The sequence below is a fragment of the Falco punctatus genome (assembly GCF_963210335.1).
Source record: "Falco punctatus genome assembly, chromosome: 2".
In the NCBI taxonomy this organism is placed as follows: domain Eukaryota; kingdom Metazoa; phylum Chordata; class Aves; order Falconiformes; family Falconidae; genus Falco; species Falco punctatus.
Genome location: NC_137581.1, coordinates 96,436,228 through 96,460,680, shown reverse-complemented (window position 1 = coordinate 96,460,680; position 24,453 = coordinate 96,436,228). Strand labels below are relative to the sequence as shown.

Genomic DNA, 24,453 nt, shown 5'->3' with positions numbered 1-24,453 from the left:
CACAAATGCTTGAAGCCACATAATTATCTTGTTTCAAGCCAGGTCGGTTCCTTGATCCAGCTTTCTGTGGGGCTGTACAATTCCTGCTGCTAGTACAATGGAGAGAGCAGGAAGGCAAAATCAGAGTGAACTAAGAAGGGAGGCAAAGTCAAGGGGGACTAAGAAGGAGACTGCCTCTTCTGGCAGAGTATCTGCATTTAGGTTAGTTTAAAGGAGCTGCAAAACTGTGGCCTTGATTATGAGGGAGTTATTTTTATTGTAGGGTGAGGGCTTTTATGGAGGAGTCCTACACAGGTATGAAGGCCTTTTTTCCAGTGTAGCTTGTAGTGTTTGAGAAGGAATTTAAGCTAAATCGGAAAGAGCCACTCCATTTGCTGTCTTTTTTCTAGTAAGTCAGTGCAGGACATCTTGTTTCTTACATAACCGTGCTTATGTTTTATGGTGAAACTTCTGTATAGAAGTCAGGTCCTTAACAAATGATGCATTTTTAAAATGTTGGCTAATGCATTTTTGCAAAGCTTATCTAGTCTGGGAGACCTGGACAGGTCTGCAAGACCTGAACAGGCTGGAGAGTTGGGTAGGGGGGAACCTAATGAAGTCCAGCAAAGGTAAGTGTAAGGTCCTCACCTAGGGAGGAACAACCCCATGCACTAGTACAGGCTGGGGCCTGACCTGCTGGAAAGGCAGCTCTGCAGAGAAGGACCTGGGAGTCCTGGCGGACAGCAAGTTGACCATGAGCCAGCAGTGTGCTCTGGTGGCCAAGAAGGCCAACAGGATCCTGGGGTGCATTATGACAAGTGTGGCCAGCAGGTCAAGTGAGGTGACCTTCCCTGTCTACTCTGCCCTGGTGAGGTCACATCTGGAGTGCTGCGTCCAGTGCTGGGCTCCCCAGTTCAAGAGAGACTGGGAACTGCTGGAGAGGGTCCAGCAGGGAGGGCTACGAAGATGATGAAGGCACTGGAGCATCTCTCTGATGAGGGAAGGCTGAGAGAGCTGGGCCTGTTTAGCCTGGAGAAGGCTGAGAGGGGATCTTATCAATGCATATAATTATCTTGAGGGCGAGTGTCAAGAGGATGGGGCCAGGCTCTTTTCAGTGGTTCCCAGTGACAGGACAAGGGACAGTGGGCACAAACTGCAGCACAGGCAGTTCCACCTGAATATGAGGGGAAACTTCTTTAACGAGGGTGACAAGCACTGAAACAGGCTGCCCAGTCTGCTTCTCTGGAGATAGTCAAAACCCACCTGGACGTGATCCTGTGCAACCTGTTCTTAGTGAACCTACTTCAGCAGGGGGTTGGACTAGATGACCTCTAAAGGTCCCTTCCAACCCCAACCGTTCTGTGGTTTTAAATTTGCAGTGTCTTGTGGCAATGTTTGGCTTGGCCTGAAGCATTCTCAAGAAACTGTAAATCAGAGGATAAAAATCAGACACATTGACTTGATCAAAGCGACTTGCATTTATTGGAATATTTCAATCAGATCATTCTACCTCTGTGTCCAGATTTAGTCAAATCCTGAGTATGGGGCAAACGAAGGAGGTGGTTTGGGGTTGTTTTTTTATGGCAACCAAAAATGTTATCCTTCTGATAGGCATCTGTGCATAATGTTTTGTTTTCATAACTGCTCATTGACTCCACTGGCAGGCCCCTATTAATGGCGCATGTGTGTATGTGTGTAGTTCTCCATGGTTTGACTTATATGTTACCTGCTCTGGTTTGTTAGAACAGCCTGTTGTGTTATTGCTGGGGGGCCTGGGGATGCCCGGGCTGGGGAGAAGACTTGGTTGATTTCCCCAGCTTAGTGTTTACTTGGCTTTTAGATTTCAGTTGTGAGCGCATATGCCCCAGCCTAATCGACCCAGAAGGAAACAGAGAGATGTACTTGTCCATCTGGATAGAAAATCCTTAGTGCTGTTATGGAGATACAGATTTCCAGCCCCATGGTGGTATGTGGTGGTGGTAGTGTGTTGGGTGGCTGTGGCCATCATGTGGAACGTGCAAGCTGCAGAGCAGAGCTTCTCCTGAGCTCACCTGGCTGATGAGTGCACAGCCTCTTGTCTCTCCGCACAGACCTCCTCTGGTAGAGCTGAACCCCCTGTGCTTGAGAGCTTCTTGAAAATGTGGAGGGCTGGCTTTTGTAATGAGGCAATTCCTTCTTTTCAGTTAGAAGCGCATTTTGGGTTTGTGCCCCCCACCATTTAGATATGAAGGCTCCTGTACCTAAATACCAAAAGCAGGTACAGTAGTAACTCATGTTCGCCTCCTGTACTAGACTCACACTTACCGAATACCGCTTTGTATCAGCAGCATAAGTGTGTTGATTTCAGTTCCTCTGCAGTTCACGTTGAGTGGTGCAAGTCATCTGGCAGTCAAAGCTGTAATGTCATCGTGTGCCAGAGACAGGGAATGTGGGTGAGCTTCCCCGGTTCTGTTGCATCAGGAAGGCTTTTTTTTTTTTTGCATTTGCATGTTTATGGCGTTGTATCATGGGGATGGGGGAGCTTTGGGTTTGAAGATAACGTAGAGTTCAGTGGTTTTGATGATGACTGGTTTTTTATGTAGAATGAAAGTGTCAATTATAGATAAGTCAATTGTCATGTTTTAAGATGATTTAAAACTATCTGGCTTTGTGATGTTTTGATTATAAACTATGAGCTCCTTTCAGTGGTCCTTTATCTTTGAGTAATCCAATGGGCCTCATTTCCGAAACAGTTGTGTTCTAGGCATATCATTACTTGAAATGCTGGCAGATTTGAAGTAGCTTAGTGGACTTCTTGGTATTGATGATAATGTAACACCTTTGCAGGTTCTTGCCACTGTGTTCTCCTGGGGCTTGAAGCTTGTTTTCTTTTCTTCCTTTCTGAACAGTAAGCTCAAATCTCTCCAAAATAATGTGATAAGCATGTTTTGCATGAGGACCTACTGACACTGAATGCAAACTAGCCTCAGTGTTGAATGTAGCCACCTTTCCTCAGACCCATTTTCTGTGACACTGCAAAATGTTTGATTAATTTCATGGAAGCTGTATGAAGGCACGTATGTAATCTCTGAATTTTATCTCCACACTTGCAAATGTAGCATCTCTAAATTTGTGTGCCGTGATTCTTTATTTCCTTTTACTCTATTTTGGAAGGTGACAGGACTACTAAAAAATTAATTGCTTCTGAGCCAGGGTAATATTAAACAAATTTGGTTACATGCTTTGGATATGTAAATGTGTCAGATCAGTGTTATACTCTGTCCTGTTTGCTTCCACCAGCATGCCCACTCCCGATGTGCATGCAAAGTTCAATATTTACTTTGCAAGTTGGCTGAGGTAATGCATGTCATTTATGTCTTTGCAACACTTTGTGCCATGCCCTTGATTCTTCTGTGCACCCAAGCGCAGCTGTCAAACTGTCTTACTTTGTGGCTTATGTATGTGAAGATGAATGGAGAGGCCTAAAGAATATTTTGGCCCAGGTTAATTAGGAGAAAATTGTGCTCTACATGAGTTATGTAGACAATGAAAAATCCTGATTTAAACACAGTAGGCCTGCAGACTTAATTTGGTAAATATTTCCATTAAAAATAGTGGAACTATTTACAGGCCCAGTTCTGCTTACGTTGAGCTCACTAGGGAAAACCAGCAGACTCTAGAGATGCCATGTAACCAAATCTGAATAGTGTTGGTCTTTCTGGTCTTGTATGATTTTACTTTACAAAACTGTCCTTCATCTATTGTTAAAATAGGGAGTCAGTAAATACTGTTTTGTGAAACAGAATTGGCTCTGAATTTGTCAGACAACTTGGAAGTTGTCTGAACCCAGTGCTCTTAGTGTTAAGAGCAATATGAAGAAATCTGAGTTCAAACAATTCATCTTCTCATTCATCTTAAATTGAAAATTTACCCATTAGAATTGAATTTTAAAATTTTAACACTTCACATGAGAGAGAGAATGTATGTAACTGTTCAGAAGTTAAATTGTGAAAAAGCCATCTCTCTTGGAAGTACATTGCTACTTTATTAATGACATGTAAAAATCAGTGTGAAGTACAGTTATTTAAAATCTCATACATCAGCAGTTTAATGACAATGTCCATATATTTTTACAATTTTAGAACTTTAGAAAGTGCTAAAATATCACAGATTCAAGGACTAAAAATACAATAATTTTGAATGTAATATGATTGTACAGATGTGAAAGTAGAACCTGCATCTTATCAGTTGTCTTTCCACAATACTTCATTTTAAAGATTTTTTTTAATGTTTTAAAGATGTTTTAATTTAGTTAAAAGAATAATGCAGTATGTCACTTTTTTATTTCTTCTTGAATTTAAATGGACTTTAACCTATCACTTATTTTATGTGCTTTCATCTCAGTTTTTCATTTTCATACACACTGATGTTAACTGCCTATAGACTTATTCTCAAAACTGGTACTCTAATGTTACCTGTTTACATTGGAAATTCAAGCTAACCTTATTTTACAAATAGGCTGGGAAAGATGTCTCTTTCACAGTCCCCTCAAAAGAAAGCTTAGGCAGCACATGTGTACAGGGTTACTATTTCAAAACAGAGAGACCAGCACTATCAGTAGCATAAATTATATTAGCAGCTTTCTGAAGCCTTTTACTTCTCTGTTGCAGCCTCTTTTCTAAGCTCACAGTGTCTCTTCAGCCTCCTTTAAGCAAAAAGCAAACCTGTCTCCTCTCGGGGCTCCAGAGGTACACTTCCCCCCGCCCCCTTCTGTTTCTTTCCCAATTTGTCTTTATCTGGTGAGCACAAATGAACTACTTGTCTTGTGGCAAAGCACAAGCCTGGAACTGCAAAAGTCTTGTTTCCCGGATAGAGAAATAGAGAGTCTAAAATTGGAATAAACCCAAAAATATTTCTGTCTTAAGATAAGGCCTTTTTGGCCATTGTTTGTTATTCGTGCTGACAGGACAAAAGAAGTTCAAGCTTAAAATAAGCCTGACTAGAAAATACTATCCTTTCTAAATTTCCTTTTCTCTCCTTTCTTCAGGAAATGCTCATTTTCCCTTTCCCAGTATTTCAGTTTTGGCAAATGTTTGTTCCTTTCCTTTTTTACTAGTTATGCAGAAATTCAACCTCCACATTCATAATTCAAGTTCATGGTATTCAATTCACATTTTAAATGACACTGAAGTATTAATTTTGCACATAGAGAAGAAACTTGTTTTCTGCACTTCATTACTGACTCTGAAGCAAGAACAGGATTACATTTTAGTATTAGGATTCCTCTTCTCGAGACAGTTGTATTTTCTACCAACATTTGCACGTTCAGCTGTGCCACACACGCCAGCGCTGGCAGTTAGATTAGGTACACTGAGTACCCATACATGAGAGGATGTTGTTTGTGCCGTACAGTTACCGTAGATTGGAGGAGTTGGTGTTAAATGTTGGATGTGATCTCGGTGTTCAGGCTTCCTGGATCAGTGCAGTGGCCTTGTGCCGAAGGAAGTAAATCGGCAGCACACTAACAATATGTTCTTCTCTCTAGGCAAGCTGACACAGGGGCCCTGGGGGAAAACCCATGGGAGAAGAGGGATCAGCTGGACCAGAATCTAGGCCACAAGTGGAAGGCATCTGTCAGACCTTTGCATGTGCGAGAGCCTACGGTTCTGCCTCTTGAGAGTCGGGGGAGGTCTGGGACATTGCCTAGTGATTACCGATACTCTCAGGAAAACGTGAGTGAGAAGAGTAAGGATCGTAGCTTGCGTCACCTCCCCTGCTGTGAGCCGCGGACCCTGAACAAGAACCACTCCTGTCTGTCCCAAGGGAAAGGAGAGGAAAACCATAGGGTAGAGCCAGCGCTGCTGAACAAGAAGCGTGGACCTGCTCCTCAGAGGCCACCACCACCTAAAAGAGATAAATACAGGCGACCCGATAATTCTGCGGCATCGCTTGGCACCTCTTCTGAATCTCTGCTGACAGCAGTCAGCTGGCCCTTTCCATCCTCATCCCCCAGCTGTGCCGAGGTATTTGCTAGTCACTCCTCTCTCTGTCAGTGTCCTGCAACTTTCAATGGAAAACTGAAGAGTGCTAATCCACAGCAGCTCCAGCAAGCGTCATCCACGGAGAATGTTGGTCAGCACTTAGAAGAAAAAACGCACCTTAGGTCTGAGTCTGTATTATCTTCCAAGTATCGGTATCTTCAAAAACCTGGCATGGAGACGTCAAGGTCCCCTTCTCCTCAGTTTGCACCACAGAAGCTCACTGATAAACCCCCTGTGTCTGTACACGATGAGAACCCAGCCAGGTACTAGAAGTAACTCCTTTACTATTTTACTAACACTGTTTGCCCAGTTAGACCTTATTAATGATTGACTATTCATTTTCTTTATTAAAAGCACATCCTTCAGGTTCATTAAGCATGAACCATCACAGCATGTCCTAAAGAGACCTAAGACTTGTGTGAAATTCCAATTGGTACTGCTAAAGTCCTTCAGCTTGTCTGTGGTTTCTTTAGTTGAGTGACGCTGCTCAGGTGTTACAGCTGGTAGTTGTTAGAAAATAAAAGGGATGGATTCAAATGGATTTTCCACGAGAAGTTTGGGCAAAATCAGAAGATACCCTGTCATCATTTCCCCCACCCAAGTCTGGATATGAATATGTGGGGTGGTGTAGGGACAAAGCAGTTGTGGGAAGGGAAGCTGTATCCTTTGTGAGAATTTCTGTTTTGAAAGTGCACACAATAAGGTACGCTGCCAAATCATGGCTGTCCTCATGTTGCTTTTACGATGAAACATGGCACGCCAGATCGTTGACGGAGGGGTCCGCAGCACTGTTTGTGTTGAGATGGGGTGAAGATTCAGCAGGAGAACATCAGTCTTTTACCAGGCTAGATTAACTCAGAATTAGACAAACCTATTGAAATTAATTGATTGCTGTGTCTGTCATATGCTGCTAAAAGGTTATTCGCCCATAAGATAACAAACTTCCAGGAAGCTCAGGAATCTTAGTTTTCATAAAACCTTCAGCACTATAATTCATGGTTAAAGAATGAAAACAAAACCTCTGAGCTGGATGAAAGCAGAGGCTGCTTCTCTGAACAAGAGCAGTTACAGCTACAAAAAGTAGCTTTTCTCTTCTGTAATGTAAATAGTTGAATAGACTCAATCATGCTGCTTTTCAGTGTGCCTTATGACATGGAAAACATTAATCACCTTTTTTCTAAACTTGTCTTGGATGTTTTTCCTCTTGTAACCTGAGGAAAAAAATGAGATTTCATCCTGCAGTGTTTTCAGCATGAAGTAATAATACAGTTTACTGTAAGAAGTGTAACATGTCATGTGAACCCTAGCATCGATGTGCAGAGGTAGATGACAGTAATGACTTCCTTAATATATTGCTTTATTAATAGATACTAAGGATGCATAGAAAGCTAATTGTATTTGTCCTTCCTTTTTACTAAGTTTTAATGTTGAAATTCGCATGAGGTTTGCCTAATTATATGCCCGTATCTGAATGATAATACACTTGTCCTGCAAATCTTCTGTTAACATTTAAAATTCTTAAGCCCAGAAACCTCTTGTTTGTGCATAATGTATTGTCCTCAGTTAATAATTGCATTAGTCAATAAAATAGATAGGGCAAGAAAGGAGAGATGTGCGAACCATACCTCTGAACCTTATATATGGTGTTTATTTCATATGAGTAAAGTAAGTCAAGCAGTTTTATCTAAATACGCAATTCATTAGATTTGGCTTATTACTTCTGTTGGCTCCTTGCATATGAGCTTTTGAACATGCCAGTTTGCATGCTGTGGGCACTGATGTTTGATGGTGTCAGCATGTAGCTGCTCACTCGTCTTTAAGAGAGGTGTCTTGTTTATCAACAGGATAAACTGAGTGAGTGTGCAGGGTTTCCTGCAGCATTTTAGGTAGAACAGTGTAGTGTGGCAAAATATCGGTGGTGAGCAGAACCCAGCTATTTCCAAAGACAACTACTTAGCAGTGATAAAAATGAAAAGAGTGCACCAGTAGATGTGCATCAATAGATTTCAAGTAAACCTACACTCAGGTCAACGAGTGACTGCTCATGGTGGGAGTAAAGCTTTGTAGTGGCCACAACAGAGTTGCTGCAAATCAAAATTTCATGCCACAGTTCCACAAATAGAAAACCTTCAGAATCAGGAAGATAGTGATTGCAGAAACGGAATTTCTGAAGCACCTGTTGTTGAACTGGCTTTGCTCTAACTGAAATCAGTTCGCTTGATGCCTTAAGTATGTGGAAAATCTTTTACTAGGCTAAGAGGAATGTACTTGGAGTCTCAAAACAGGTGCTGGGCACTTTAGGTAGAGAATTGCAGTCAGCTCACTTCTCTTCCAGTTGCCCCACACGCACTCCTGCACACATCTTGTATTTCCCCCAAATTCAAAAATGTGTTCCTCTTCAGGGTCTGGTAGAGGCCAAAAGGTGCGGGCTTTATTTAAAAGCAAGCAAAAGAAAGGGTTGGGGGCAGTAGCCAGCCTCTGCCTAGCTCTGCTGCAGGCCGTAGGAGAGCCTAAGTCTCTAGGCAGGGAGCTGGGGCTGAGCGAGCTCTTTAAAATGACAGTCACCCTGACAGAATGGAAGGGAGGGGGGTTCAGAAAGGTCTGGAAAACCTGCCCTAAAATTTGGATCAGTAAGCCAAAGCATGTCTGCAAAGCACTTGTGGAATGTAAATACCTATTGGGAGGTTGCACATTGATTCAGAAGCGAATTTACCTTTAAAAATATAAGATGCAACTTCTGAAAAGTAGGAAGTCTGAGTTTGCTACTCCTAACAGAAATACAGCACAATGAAGTATAGGTTTATTTTTAAGGAAAATGACACACCCACACTTAGAGGAAAAGAGTTGTAGTATGTCTTGGTCACTTGTCTCAAAGGCAGCAAGTTATCCAGCCAGATGAAACCAGATATTTTAGCTAGTAGGCAATGTTCCTTTACTTGCTGTAGAGCTTCCAAACCCACATTATGACGATAATTTTAAACTTTCTGCAAACTCAGAACCACCAAGCTAGACTTCAGTTTCTTACATGGTTTACATACAGTACAGATGTTACAGCAATGTTATTTAACATGTTATTGTCCAATGAAAAAAATCTAAGTTAGCCTCATATTTAAATAGCTTTCTTTACTGACTGTCCCAGGTGGCCCTTTTGTGCTATGCAGTACAGAATTTTTGCTGTAAGCTATAAGTGTCCCTTAAAAGGAGTATCCAGAATTGTGTATTGCCCTCTTCGGTGGCTGATTTTTGTTCTTTAAGTAGAAAACTAGGACACTGTGGTGGGCTCTATTAAACTTCAATATCTTGTGTGAAATTTTTCAAATACAGATTTTATTTTATTTTTTTAAATCATGTAATTGAGTTTTGAATGATTTCCAGGTTTTCCATGTGTGATTATTTGTTATTCTTGTAGCTCAGCAAAGGCCTAGACTGCAGGATGCTTCCATCTGGTGTGTTGTCTCTTCCCTTGGAAGAGCTGGGAATTGATGTGGGGGCATCACAAACTCCCCAGGCAACTAAGCTGCCTGTGAGGCCAAAAGCTGAGGCCCCTGCTGGATCTGTGTGAGGCAATGAGGTTGAGCTTGAGGCGTGTTTTCCTCTGTATGTGCAGCAAAAAAGGGGTAAAGTGTGGTTTGGCAGCACTGTCTCACATCTGAGGCCTGGCTGCTGAGAGTGGACCCCTCATGTTCATGGAAACAAACAGAAGTGGTGTACCGTGAATATTGTGCGAAGCTGATGTTCATATTACTTACAGATAATATTTAAAATGTGTGGGCAGAAAAGAAAACACATAGGTTTAGAGTTTGAGATACAGTGCAAGGAACGCTCCATGACCTCAATCTCTTAGCTACCTTTTTCCTACTTAGGCTTCCCCTCTGATTTGCAGATAAGAATTGAGATGTAAGTTTCTTCCATTTCTAAAGATGATTTTTCCTTATTTTCCAGAATTGAAAGGGTTATAGACAACAATACTACAGTGAAAATGGTTCCCATCAAGATAGTTCATTCTGAGAGCAGTGCAGAGAAGGAGAGTCGGCAAAGCCTTGTCAGCACTATGGAGCCTCCTGCTTTACCCAGTGGTTTGGAAAAGGACCAAATTAAAACACTCAGCACTTCTGAGCAATCCTATTCACGATTCTGTGCTTACACCAGGCAAGGTGTAGAGCCAGAGCCAGAAGCCAGAACCAAACCAGCTGACCCTCAACCAGCTGAAGAACCTGGGAGCAACTTGAAGGACAGCAGTACTGCCACGCCAGCAGTCAGCTATGTAAAGGCCAAAGAGAAGACCTTTGAAGACTGGAAGTCAGAAGAGCTAGCCAGAGAGATTGTGGGAAGAGATAAATCTCTAGCAGACATACTAGATCCTAATGTGAAAATAAAAACAGCAATGGATCTGATGGTTGGTATATTCCCTAAAGATGAACACCTCCTAGAAGAAGCTCAGCAGCGCAGGAAGCTGCTGCCGAAAGTTCCTTCTCCAAAAATTTCGGAGGAGAAGTGAGTATTACTTTCTGTAGGCCAGGGGTTCCTTGTAAGCTGCTATCCAAAGTGTGTCAGTTTTCCTAGGGGGCTGAAGGTGAGGCTCTTCCTACTCGTGAAGTTTGGGACTTTTCTTAGGATAGCAGTTAAGGATAATATTGCTAACAATACCATTAATGACAGAAAAAAAAACAGTGTTGTACAATATGAAAAGTTTCCCAAGACCTGGCTGAAAACTCTTTGTGTGAGGACTTAGGGAGTAATTAACTTCTCCTATTTCATAGTGATTAGATATTTTACCAGGATCATCTGGTTTAGGAACTGGATAGAGAAGGAACGATATTTTAGCCTTTTTTTTATGTGGTAAGAGTTTACAAAGACAACTTGAAGTGGGCATGAGGCATTTCCTGGAAATGAATGAGAACAAAGTAAGAAAAAAATTCAGTTCTGTTAAATTCCATCCATGTTGGTGTTCTGTGGGTCTTTTGTTTTCTTGATATGAATTATCAAATTAAGTTCTAGCCTTCTTGAGAAGTTCATGTGTAATTCCACAATCGAAAAGATGAATACTGACATTGTAGTATCCCACATGTGACGATCTGAAAGGATACTCTCTCTGACACCAAGGTCTTTGTACAACTCAGTAAAATGCAGCTTTACATTTTGTTTCCAGCTAAGAGATCTTAGATCCATTTCACTCATTGTAATGGTGAAAGGTCTTCTGCACTACTGCAGTTTTAGCTTTTGGTGGGCATGTGCTGAGTTCATACACATTTTCTTCCCAACCAGTATTTATTTATACTGTTTACATGGGTAGTGGCTTTCTGTTGAACCCTCTGCTTGCTTGGTGAATTGATGGCTCTAAAAGATTGTCCTTTCTTTTCAGTGATCAGGGTGTCAAGTCAGTTAATGAAAGTTTTGACTTTTTACCAGGAAAGAGGAGCAGAGTGCGCCATCTGCCATCTCCCTGACAACCAATTCTACTTACTACAGCACATCTGCACCAAAGGCAGAGCTGCTGATTAAAATGAAGGACATGCAGGAGCAACAGCAACAGCAACAGAGCGAGGATGATTCTGAAGATGAGCTGGATCATGACTTGTCAGAAAAGAAGGTAAAAGACATTTCTAGAAGTGTGATGGGAGGCTCTCAGTTGTGTGCATTTCATTAATTATGAATTTGCTAGGTAAAATACCCCTAAGTAAAAGGCCTTATAGATGTACAGGATCACTTGGAAAATCAACCTGGGGCTGGTGGTTTTTTTAGGGGGTGGGGGGGTCTTAATTGTCCAACTGTAAATGTAGGAATTTCATATTAGGTGCTTGTTGCAATATGTTTTGTAAGGTCCCAAGGGGTGATGTTTTGTGGAGGTTATTTTCAAATACTGTTTTCCATTTGAGTTTCTAGTGTATTTCTCACTTGCTACATACAAAGAAGCAGTAGCGCTTTTGTATCCCACTGTAACTGGTGGTGAGTTTAGTTGCTACGTATTTTGGAAATGTAGGTTCGGGATTTGGGCTTGTCATGAGAGAGAAGGAACACAGATGCCAACACATATACACACACACCCTTTTTTTTCTCTTTTTCCCCTCCTTTTCTCCCTCTTTCCTGTTTTTTCTCTTTCATTTGTTTTCATGAGCAAAAAAACACTTTACCCACTATTTCTCCTACCTCCCAAATTAATAACAGCAGTGATGGGAGACAGCTAATAAGCTTGGTGGATTCAATGGAGGTTACTTAACACAAGGGAAACAGTCCTCTCCATTCTTGTCCATCCCCACCCTTTGGTGTTTTATTTCTGATCTAAAGGCAACATAACCCCCAAGGTATTAAAATTATGATACAATGACATTTCTGTGGTTTGAGAAAGTGTCGTTCTATGTTAAATTCATCACACTCATCTCATTAGTGATTTGGCACAAAATATTTCGGTCGTAGCTCCCAGTACAGATGAGCTGGAGGAAATGGTCTGTTTGATCAGTGGATGTAGTTTAACTTACTTACCTAAACCAGTAATGCGGTGGTGTGCAAATCTTTTCTGTTAAAGTTAGCTCTCTGATTAATAATCAGCTGTCAGGGTGCGTTTGATAATCCAGCCCCAAAGAAATGTCTATTATTAGGAATGTATTTAGTCACTAAGAATGAGAGATTCCATAGGAGATTCCCAGGTCTGGTTCAGTGCGGGAGTGGATGACACTGGATTTGAGGGGGCTGTAGTATTTTCTGTTAACCACTCTTCTTTTTTCCTTTTTCTTTCTTTTTTTTTTTTTCATCTCACTCAGCCTTCCCTCCCTCCCTCTGCCCCCAGTGCATTGCACAGTTCAATACGGCATGCACTGCTGGAGACATGGTGTGGTTGCAGTAGAAGAGCTGCCCTTACCCTCTCACAAAGCAGATGCTGAATCCGACAGCTGTACTACTTAGACAAATTAAGGATTTCACTGCATTTTGAATTATTTGGTTTTATCTGGTGCCGCACATGATTGCCACGTTCATTGTTTTTGCTAGAATTAGTTTTCTTTTCATTAATTACGGAGTGTATATATGGGGAGGTGTTAAAATTAAACCTTTCTTGTTTGCCCAACAGAATAAATACTAAAACTTATAAGCAGAAGTGTCTCTATTTGTGTGGTGTTTGTTACCAGGAAAATCATGTTGACCCTTTACATACTCCTCTCTCCATCCCCCCAGCTCGAGTATACACCACTAATCGTATGAGATAGGAAGTATTTCTCGAAGAGCTTTTAGCAGAGCTCCCCCATCTCTGAATACACATATTGTTGTAGCCATGGCATTGCTGCTTACTTCTCTCCCTGCTCTTCCGCATGCAGTAGGATGTAAGCACTCAGTTCAGTGGGCTTTCATCTTGGATCTTGTCAAAAAACATATAAAACTCGTGGTAAGTGGGTCAAGGCATCTTCATAAAACAGCCAGAATATATAACTTGGCCCAGCTTCACATATTTGGCAATTTTAACAAGAGATCATTAAGGACCTGAACACTTTAATAGCACACTTTATGACTTCAGTGATTTTAGAGGAGGCATGTGCCCAGAACCTGTTCCTTGATTCCTAGAAACTGGTCAGTTCTGTTATGAGATATCTTAATTGCAGTCCACTGTGGAATAATTGTAGTATTTGTCATTCTCTGTTTTGCAAACCAGAAATGTGTCGTTCCTTTTTTTCTGTTAATGTTTGAAATAAGTATAGGAATTTCATACAGGGTTGTTGATTATTGTTTATTTTTTTTATTTGGGACAATCTCTGTATTCCCAGCTAGCAGGAATGGAATGTGTGTGTCTCATGTACTGAGTTTAATGTAGGTTTACCACAATTGTAAAATACTGAACAGATGTCAAAGATACTGCAAGAGTGTTTTTTGTTGTAAGTAAAATCCATGTGTTGGCAGAGTAGGAGGTGTCCCCTTTGCCTTTAGGAAAGTTTCAGCAACTCCTGAAGAGTGTAAAAATAATTGAAGAATGCCAAGTTTCTTCTGCTTTTAGGCCTGAACTTCATGTGAAATGGGGTGGTGAGCTAAGAGCAGAGTAATTTACATAAAGCATGCCAAGCAGTGAACCACCTGAGCAGGACTCTGCTGAGCTACTTTCTGTGTTGCTAGTCAGATCAGCAAGAATTACTGGAAAAAAGATGAGGTTTTATTCATTTGTTGTTTACCGGTACAGAATTCACAGCTTTAAATTATTCATCTGCCAGTTTCAAGATGTAGATTGGAGCTCCTCTGGCTCAGTAGGTATTGAACCAGGTTTTCTGCTGGTTAGCACAAGCATGTAGTGATCTCAGCTGCAGTGTCCAAAGACTGCTTCATCTGGGTAGGAAGCAATCAGTGGTCATAATCTGATTCTTAATAGATACAACCTCCTCACCTGCAAAACCGACCCTTTAGAGGCTAGCTTCTGCCGCTTAGACACATCTAAACAGGATGCTACTGGGAAAGTGGTGGGGGTTGTGGTTCTTTTTTTTAAAAGAAAGAAACTTTGAGAGCACTGATCTGGATTGTCAGATGAGATTGGTAAACGTTGAGCATATGTATGGGGTTTTTGTTTTGTTAGAGAAAGTTGCAGCACAGCTGCAGAAGTGAAAAACTCGAGATAGTAACAGAGCACAACAGTATCCTTTTGTGTTTCAGATGGTAAAACAGCAGCGCTGTGCATGTCATCTAAGGGAAATAAGAGCGTAGCACTGTGACCTACATAATCCACATCAAACTGCATTTGCATTGAAAGAAGGGGGAAAAAATCAAATCCTGCAGATTAATCAGTCAGTAAAGCAAGCATCTGTAGAACTGCTTACTACCTTAATCTTTTGGGCACCCAGACTAACAGATAACCCAAATCCAGATTAACCTGGCCTGAGCATATTAAATCAAAAAGGAGAAAACCAGCCCAGATAATCTGTGTGTTGAATTTCTACTTTCAAAAAGGCTGTTAAATTTTCAGTGTAGTTGCTTTCTGTTAAGATGGCAGACTTTTTGTTTTGTTCTGCTTTGTTATTGTTCCCAAAATAAATTGGCAATGACTGTTCAGTGGCATCTGAGAGTGCTAGCTGCCATCAGTATGTTTCTCAGTAATCATGAAGGCTTGTAATCAGATTTGCATTTAGAAAGCAGAGTTCCTAAAGAATGTCATGAGGAATTAAAAAAAAAAAAAAATTGAAGTGGTACTGTGAAGTAATGACTATTTGAAAGGATGCAATTTTCATTTAGAAATTGCGCTGAGGTGTTTATTTAGAGAATGCTTTGGGATTTTTTCTTACCTGAAATTAGCTGAATACTAAATATCTACACTTAAATGCATGAGGCATTTTGGGGCTGTGATTCATCTCATGTTAGGATAGACAGCTAGCTGAACTGACTACCACCCCTTGTGCGCAAGTGAAGGCTAATGTACACGTAAGAAACAAGACCAAATGCAGGGAGGTCGCTGGGCAGCACAGCTGGAACACAGGTCACTGAGGGAGGGCATCTGTGTTCCCTGTCTGGCTCTGCTGGTGATGCACCTGACATGCTTTTTCTAGGCCCAGGTTGTGTGCCTCCCAGGCAATGGGGGATTATACTAGAGAAACCACAACAAATGACCGATGAGGTGGTATATTCACCTGGCATAGGACAGTGACAGCCAAAGATGCCTCTTTGGTCCTTTGGCAGAGCCACTTTGCACAGCACTGCTTTGTACGATACAGTAGATTTTTCTCCCTTTCTGTGCCACAGGGATTATGATTTCCCTACAGCAATGTTGTAAGGCACTGTTAACGCTGCGATTTTCTGAGAGTGGAAGGACTGCTATTGGAGGGATGCTAACATTATGCAGAAAGGAAAAAAAAAGCTAGACAGTGCCCTAGTTTTAACTGCGTCATATGGAAAATACAGGATTGTTTTCCTGGTGCTCTTTATCTTCCTAAGTGTAGCTCTTCAGAAAGATACTATGAACCTGGTATTTAGAGAGAAAAGGATGCACTATACTTTATGCTGTTCCATAGCAGGCTTTGAAGCCGTTCAAAGAAGCAGGAATGCTTGCTGGGTGGGTGGAAGTCCTTCATCTTTTACCACAAAGGTAAATGTAACACAGGTCTCAAGGTGAGCATCGTAGACCTACATCCTGAACCTTTGAACCCAGAGGTATAGACCTTAGACATGTTTAATTGTAACGCACTCATTGTCAAAGCCACACAGGAGTTTCAGCGTATTAAAATGCCAGGTTTCTGACATGACTTTCAGAAGTGGGGAAAAATGCAGTACTGCTAATAAGTTCTCATCCCCTTTATTTTCCACAGCAAGAACTTATTGACAGCATTAGTAGGAAGCTGCAGGTGCTGAGGGAAGCACGGGAGACACTTCTGGAAGACATCCAAGCAAACAATATACTGGGGGAGGAGGTAGAGGCCATCGTGAAAGAAGTCTGCAAACCCAATGAGTTCGACAAATTCAAGATGTTTATTGGTGACCTTGACAAAGTGGTCAACCTCCTGCTGTCACTGTCAGGTCGTCTGGCCCGGGTGGAAAATGCTCTTAATAACCTGGATGAAAATACCTCTCCGGAAGAACGGGTGAGAAGGGCCAGTAATAGTATCGGTGCATTTAGTGACCCTGGTGGGGGGGGGGGTTGGCTTGGGTCTGTTTATCTAAATCACAGAGCTCAAGATGAAGCATGGTGAATGGGTAAATCTCTTAAGGCCATTTTCTTTATATTCTTTAAACTTTTCGCTTTGCTTTGCTTTTTCTTGGAATACTAAACCTGCAAGTGGCTTGGCTGAGTAAAAGTGGTGTTTTGGGGTGCAGCATACTAGAAAACACACTTCTTAGAGGAAGTTTAAAGAAGGAGGGGATCTATTAATAAAGGAGACGAACAAAAATATTCTAACAATTCAGGATGGGTAAAGGAGTATCACTTTGTGCTGTAACATAGAAAGGTTACAGACTTCTTTATACTCAACAAAGGATCTTGATAAAAATATAGGCTTGTTACAAAGAAAATATTTCTCATCTACTGCAGCTTGCTCCACAATACCTAACAAGAACAAGAGCAAGAAATGACAGACGGACAAGTCTTAAAAAAAAAAAAGGGGGGGGGGGGGGGGAGGGAGGAGGGAAGAATTTTTCAATGGAAGAAACATGTTTTACCTAAGCAGAATATCCCAGTAGTGATGTGGAGGAATCCCAGCAGATGTGAAAATTTCAGGAGCATTGAAGGTGCTCTTACCTATTGGATCCCAGCTCTGCTGGCAGCACTTTGTTTAGCTCCAAATCCCATCGGGCCTTAGATGGGAAGGAGATAGTAGCAATACAGATAAGCACCAAAGGAAAGATGTAGACATCTGCAAAACTTAAAGGCTAAAACAAATAAATAATGAAAGAGGGTGGGAGGTAGGTATGTGTCAAGTGGGTTTAGCTTCTGCAGGTAAATGAATGTGAAATGGGATTTTTGACTTGTGGCTATGGACTGAAATGCCAGCAGTCCACCTAAATGATGTAACAGATTTTTTTCTATGAGCAATGGATTCATGTGAGCATGCTCTGTTGTTTCACCAATAAGAACCAGTAAGTGCTGGGACTAGTCTGAAGCTGTGTGTTGCTGTTTGGCCCTAGCTGCTGCCAAACATACTTGTTTAATGACTGTCCTGACCCCTTTCTGACTGAGTCAAAGGGAGGGTATTTGACAGCTTATTAGAGGGCAGATCAAAGCTTTGAAACTTGAAGAAATTTAATCCTTCTTTTGACTTTTTTCTGAATGTGGTTGCAGTTGCCTGGTGAGCTTAAAGATGGGAGTGTGAACTGGGGAAAAGAGCTACCAGATGATATGAGCATATAGGAAACACAGTTTGGGAGCTATGATAAAAATAGCTTATTAGCTAGGTGTGAAAAAGGAAAAAGGTGAGTAGGTGATGTAGAAAGGGCAGTCAGAAATTGTCTGTGTGCTCTGCTGTCAAATTTAGACTGGCAGAATTCCCTAACATATTTTAATCCCCATTCATCCTCTCATTGACACCAAAGTCTTGCCATAGTAACATCAGAAATAAACCTAAAAGTGTTGGTCAGAGATGCTCCTCAGATGGATCAAGTCTCCAGGTACTTCAACTGTAAATACAATGCATGTAGGGTTGCATGTGCAGTTTTTTTTATTTAGACTGGCACGTGTCTTTTTTGGGTTTTCCTTGGTTATTTCTTAGGTTATATGATGATATTTGGTGTACTAGTAATCTATCTTATAAACAAAACAGGGGAGGTTACTTCCATCACTGGGAATCATATCCCTAGTGAGTATTGATTTTTTTAAATTTTTTAATTTTTATCTGATACCATCCAATAAACATTACTCTGATAGTTTTCCACTTCCTAGGTACCACCAACAGCTCAGCAAACTCTCTAAATAGTCTGTCAGCAGGCAAAGAATTACTGCGGAATTAATATTCTGACTATTAGATGCTCTGTCATAGGTCTCTTCTGCTGCAAGAAACAGTATCAGATATTTCAGCTTTAGCTTCTGAAAGGGGCTTCATCTGAGACAGGTACCAGCCCCCTTCCTTCCACACAGTGAGACCAGTGTCTTCTCATTAATTACAATCAAAGCCAGTGTGTTGAGAACCACAAAGCACTGAACCAAGTGAACAGATGTGATCAGTGCCTAGACCCACAAGATCTGTTATTGCAAGACTAGGGACAAGTACTAGGGATAGTAGTTTAGGAACTGGATGCTGAAAAGTCAAATACATGGAAGGAGTTCCTCTTCATATGGCTGTGGTTCAAAGTAGTGAATAATTCTTGAGAAAAACTCATAATAGAAAGTCAAAGATGGTTCTGCCAGAGGAGCTTCAGGTGGGCTCTGTTTGGCTAGAGCTTCAGAGCAATGCTAACCGCAGAAAAACCTTCTGCACCCTGCATGGCTTTGGTTGGTTGAAGACAGTCAGAGAAGACATCTGACATCATTTATGTCTGTAGGCGTGGTGAGCCATTTACCCGTTGCTCAGAGAACCTCCTCAAGAATGGTGTCTTGATCCTGCTACAGTGTGTTTCACTTTACCCTTCAAAACAGGCTTTCAGGTGTCAGTTGTCTTTGGCAGAAGTAAAAGCAAATTCAAGAGTTATTCTGCATCCCACTTCTCTTGGGTATTCCTTAAACCTCCACCAGGGGCAGAGGTACTAAGGTGTCAGGTAAAGTTCGTAACGGAAGCAGTGTTTACTTTCCTTAAACTGTTAGGTTACTCACGATCATGTTAAAGTCATACCGTAGGCTTGGTAAGAAGAAACCATACAACCTAAATGTCAGGAATTGTTATGAAGGACTAAACATTTGATTGTTCTTGCGTCTGTTGACAATGATCGCAAACAGAAGAACAGAGCTATTTCATCCCTAGGTTATGTGGGTAACTCTACAACCGAGCTGCCATCTGGTTGATATATGCCCTCTTGTGTTCATCTAATTCTGTCCAATTCTTCCGCTGCTGCTCATTGTACACACAAGCTGAAATGCTGCCCTGGGGAGCAATCTAGCCACACTCCGGAGTTTGGGCTTGTCTGCTAGGGTACTTCCATCTCTTTGCAGCAGATAGTTCTGCTTGCAACTTGCAGTGGGGTTTTTTCCTTGGCGTAAGCTCAAAGGAAGATGAAACTGTGTTTCTTCCAATAATGTGGGATTGCTGTGACTTGTCTTCCATAGCTGTCTTGAATCCTGAGTTAATCTAGGCTGTGTATTTTAAGTACATTGAGAGCACAAGCCTGAAGGTGTTTCACCCTCTGAGCTTTGTGCTGTCTCTAGAAGAGGCAGCACAGGGTGAGTGAGTGACTCTGGCAGATCGGTCTGTTAAAGCTTGCTGGTCTCTTTGTTTCTTACTTCCATCTTGAAAAGACTTGACTTTGTAGTCTACAAAAATACTTACTTTTAAATCCTTTAGGTTTATTATAGCATATGTGCTCTAACACAAAGTCCAAATGAAAAAAATGGACACATTTATTTGAACAGACTGTGGTTTATTTGAAGACACAGCTTCTCAAACTTCATCTCTGAAGCAAAGCTAAAAGTTACGGAATGGTACCTCTTAGGGCACTTTTTAATAAAGTTCAGAAGTCTGTAGAGGAATTCTTGATGTCATGAGTAGGCCAGCCATACTCAGTCGCTGGAAAAAGGCAATCATTTCTAGGCAGACATTTGAAATTGATCAGATTAATAATGCTCCTGTTTCTTTCCATATGCTGCTAAAGGAGTGTAGCTGACTGATTTCAGGTGTGGCTGTCTACTGTGTAGACTGCTGAGCTTGGGTGAGATGAACCTCACCCTTCTTACTCATATATACATGAATAGGATATAGCTCCTGTCCTCTTTCTTTGTGTTTCTCCATTCAGCCTCCCTTTTTCTTATTTTGTTTCTTGTGAAGGGCACAAAGCAGAAATTTTACAGCCTTCACAGAAGATGAAGTTGTTGGTTTTTTACTTTTTGTTCCCTCCTGTTGTCTTGCCCCAGCTTTTACTCATGTTTTAAGACAACTTCACATCTCATGGAGAAGCCATGTGGATTGCAGCAGAAGTGTGAAATGCCACAGTGTCAGGATCTGTGTAAGAATAAATTGCTCCATTAATTAGTCTGTTTCTGGGTTCTCTAGCCATAGCTATTTCAGTGTGCAAGTTTGATGCTGTGCATTGAAGATATAAGCTGTTTCTGAGTGAAGTCTTAATTTGGAGAAACTGGATGTTTCTCAAAGGCAACTGTATTTTATATAACTATTTTTAACTATTAAATAGTAAAGTAGTCTTTGAATTTCTTGCTGTTGAGGCCAATAGAAATTAATGATGCATCTTTCATGGATTCACTACTTTTTTTTTTTCCTGTTTGTTAATGCATTTTATTAGAATAAAGTTTAAGGAGCAGTCTTATTCCACCTCTCTAAATATTTAGGAAAGTCTTTATCTTTGCAGAGAGAACAGATTTGATCCTTAAACACTGAAGGTGTTGTCCCAGCCTGGCTAACACTGCACATTTTTAACTGTTTTTCTTTTCTCCTAAGCGGACATTGGTAGAGAAGCAGAAGCTGCTGACCCAGCAACACGAAGATGCAAAGGAACTGAAGGAGAACCTGGATCGTCGAGAGCGCATTGTTTTTGACATTTTGGCAAACTACTTAAGTGAGGAGAACTTAGCAGACTACGAGCACTTTGTAAAAATGAAGTCGGCCCTCATCATTGAGCAGCGCGAGCTGGAGGACAAGATCAAGCTGGGGGAAGAGCAGCTGAAGTGTCTGACTGATAGCCTCCAACCTGAACGGCTCAAATAAGAGGACTGAGTTTGACCAAGGATGTGAAAAATGGGAAAGAAGGAAGGGATGAGGGAGTTTCCAAGTATACAAATTAGTATCTTGGCTTGTCTGAGTGGACGGTAGAGAAACAAGTGCACAAGAGAAAAATAGCTCTCACAACAGCAATAATGCTCTCTTTCAGTTTTTTGGGATGATGTATTTAATTTTTTAGAACACATTTTTATTGCTGGACTCTACAGCTGTTTCTCATTGCTTAATTTACAGAAAGCTCCACAGAAAAGGATAGACTTTTAACATTTCTGCTCAGTAAGTTGAAAGTTTGTGGCTGTTGTGCATGCAAACAGTAATGTTTTTTAGAATAGGTTGTATGTATACTTTCTTTATGTTCAGATGCTGTACAGACTGCTGGGAAACCCAACAGCAATTTATGAATGCACACAAATTTAGAAACTCTAAATTTAGTGGCTTTTTATTTTTTTTAAAGACACATTAAATAGGGGAATCTTGTGCATCTTGTAGCTAATATATTCAGATTGCTGAAATGTAGTGTCACTCTGATCCTGTGGCATCAGACACTTTCTTTGTAATACTGTATATAGGATGGCACTTTCGCCTTGCAGAAATTAACTTTAAAATCAATCTCAGTTAAACACTTCTTAAACCAGCTTGCAAACCACATAATGGCTACTTGCTGAAGATTTTTTAAAAATTATTTTGCAAGACATATTTGTACATCCTCTTACTGCAATGCAAGTGTTTTTCTTCATCAAGTTGATTTAAGAAACAGGCTGGAAGAACTGTGCTGATTTTGTTCAAAACATTTCTCACCTATCTAAATTATTTAGAAGGCTCATTTGCTCTTTCTTGTGCTTTTTGTGCATGTTTTTTATTCTTCTTCCCCCAAACCTGCTACACTTTGTGAAAATAAATGTAGGCTAAGGACAGTACTACTTTTCTTCTGAATGCTCAACATTGTGATGGTTTTATAGAGACAGATAAGTTATATTGAAGTTGACCTACATAATGCTGTACATTCTTTCCACTTCCTCAGACTACCAAATGCAATATAAACAATTCTGCCATGTAAATACTGTGCATTACTCGGAGCAACTCTGCTTGGTAACTGTGAACGTAAGTGGGGGTTGTTTGCTTCGTTGTTCCATTGCAAAATGATGAATGAGAAGATGCTAGTTCACAGTATCAGATTACTGGTTGTGTTCTCTTAATACTGCCATTGACTTATACCAGATGATTTCCCATAGCTCTAAAAAACAGTCCTAACTCCTGGTTTAGCACAGCGGTAGGTTACACTAACTTGCTCAAATACCTACAGAAATTCTGTAGTATCTAAATGTCAAGTTCTATCCTAAGATAAAGTTTTGCAGGCAAAGGAAAGTCTTGTATGACTTTGTATATGCCATTTACGTTGTACTAAGGAAGACATTTATCTCTCCATAGGCAAACAGGTTGCCCAACAAGAAGCCATTTTCAAGGCTGATGTGAATGCCAGTCTGTAGCTAAGCAGGTTGAAAATACATGTAGTTAAGTGTTGGAAAGAGAGAGAAAATTCTTCCCACTGTTCCTGCAGCGGCTGCATTCACAGTAGGTGTTCTGTCCTTCTTACCTGAATCCTCTCTTCAGTGGGGAGAGAACCAGAGAGGTGCTGATTAGCAAATTCCTTGTGAGCTGGGGAACCGGGGAGCAAGAATCTTCTGGAACCAGTTTCCTTTACGGACAGGTGCAAACATTAAAAAGGACTGTTGCCCCCCTTACAGTGCACTACTTTGTATACCTGGACCAAATCTTTAATGGAATTATGTTGATGTATATCAGTTGAGGTCAAATGGAGCTATCATTTCACAAGACCTACAGCTGACCTTAGTTTCTTCCTCCTAGATCAGAATTGTAGTCTTCAGGCATCTCACAGTTATATGCTGCTATGTTCCTAGGACGAGTGATCTCTTTGTCCTTAAACTTACTCCTTAACCATAACAAATCCAAAACTAAACAATTCCCAAATAAATTTTGCTTGTCTTTTAGCTTGGAGAAGAGTGTGCATTGTTTTATCTGTGGCATTTTAAAATTTTTAAATATTGTGGTTACTCTGAAATGTGTATGTGAAATGTGAATAATAATATAATTACAATGTGTTTGTATACAGTACTTTGATTTAGATCTTTCTGATAAAGGTAGCAATATTGTGAAAGCTATATATATTATCCTTTTCACAGAACAGTTGTGTAGACACCATTCTCTCCTTTCCTTTTTTAAAACTTGAAATCTCTCACCCTGGGAACCTGAAGATGGTTGCCTCCCAATGTTATATGTAAATCTGTAAATAGCTATACTGTTGCTTTTTGAAAAAAATATGGTGCTAATGTTATGCCTTTGACATCCCGGGGATGGCTGTTTCTTCACCCTGTGTTGTTCTCAATTCTAGATCTCTTTGTATAGTGAAAGATTTCCACAGTGTTTCTCCAACTGTTTGGATCCTGCAGCCCCGAGTGAAAATGTACAGTTTTCCTGCCTGACACTTACACTTACCTACTGATAAATGGTATTGCTTGACTTTGAGAAAATAAACTGTATATTTCAATGTAGAGTTAGTTTTTTTGTGCAATTTTAACTGTCAAAGCCTACTGTTTGTCTGTACAGTGCTAGCCATCTTGTGGTGACCACCAACAGTGCCTATAGCTTTTTAAAGGCCAGGCTGGTCACCTTCAGGTCTGAAGTAGCTTGCCGTCTTTTGACAGGTTATTTAACATGTTGGCCAATGGATCATTCTCAAGTTCCCAGTGCAAGGAAGTACCAGAAGTGTGTTTATGTCTGTTTATTATTTTAAATGTGTGGGTATGAGAGGGCAGAAGGGAAGATGTGTTACGAGGTGGATAAAATAAATCAGTCTCTCACTACTTACGGACTGTCTGCAAGGGAAGGAGATTTGTCTGCTTGGGCAAGAATACTGTTTTGGCTTCATCCCATATTTAGAATGATACTTCATATGGAAGTGTCTAAAGTTAGTGGCTCTCGACTTTTTGCAAGAACAGATCACCGTGAGCTTTCAATTTCTTAACAGATTTCCACAGAAACTGTTTCGTTTCAGTTTAGTGGGGGTTCTCAGATGAACTGCAGAATCTTCTGCCTTATTGGGAAACACTGTCAAGTGTGCACAAATTGGTAGTAGAGGTGACCACAGGTAATGTTTTATAGCTTGATAA

At 40.8% G+C, this 24,453-nt stretch overlaps 1 protein-coding gene across 4 annotated transcripts in view; it reads left to right on the top strand.

Annotated features, from left to right (window-relative positions):
* SHROOM2 (shroom family member 2) overlaps nt 1-23,835 on the top strand; it is a 131,280-nt gene extending 107,445 nt beyond the window's left edge. For 3 of the 4 annotated variants that reach the window (XM_080376909.1, XM_080376908.1, XM_080376910.1), the window contains exons 6-10: nt 5,504-6,262; nt 9,942-10,493; nt 11,409-11,589; nt 16,265-16,537; nt 20,987-23,835. In XM_080376909.1, the coding sequence (XP_080233035.1) occupies nt 5,504-6,262; nt 9,942-10,493; nt 11,409-11,589; nt 16,265-16,537; nt 20,987-21,253 (2,032 nt within the window). In that variant the 3' untranslated portion in view covers nt 21,254-23,835. Of the gene's footprint in view, nt 1-4,628; nt 4,707-5,503; nt 6,263-9,941; nt 10,494-11,408; nt 11,590-16,264; nt 16,538-20,986 lie in introns of all 4 variants that reach the window. The other variant, XM_080376911.1, reaches the window with a different exon arrangement.
* The last annotated feature ends 618 nt before the right edge of the window (nt 23,836-24,453 follow it).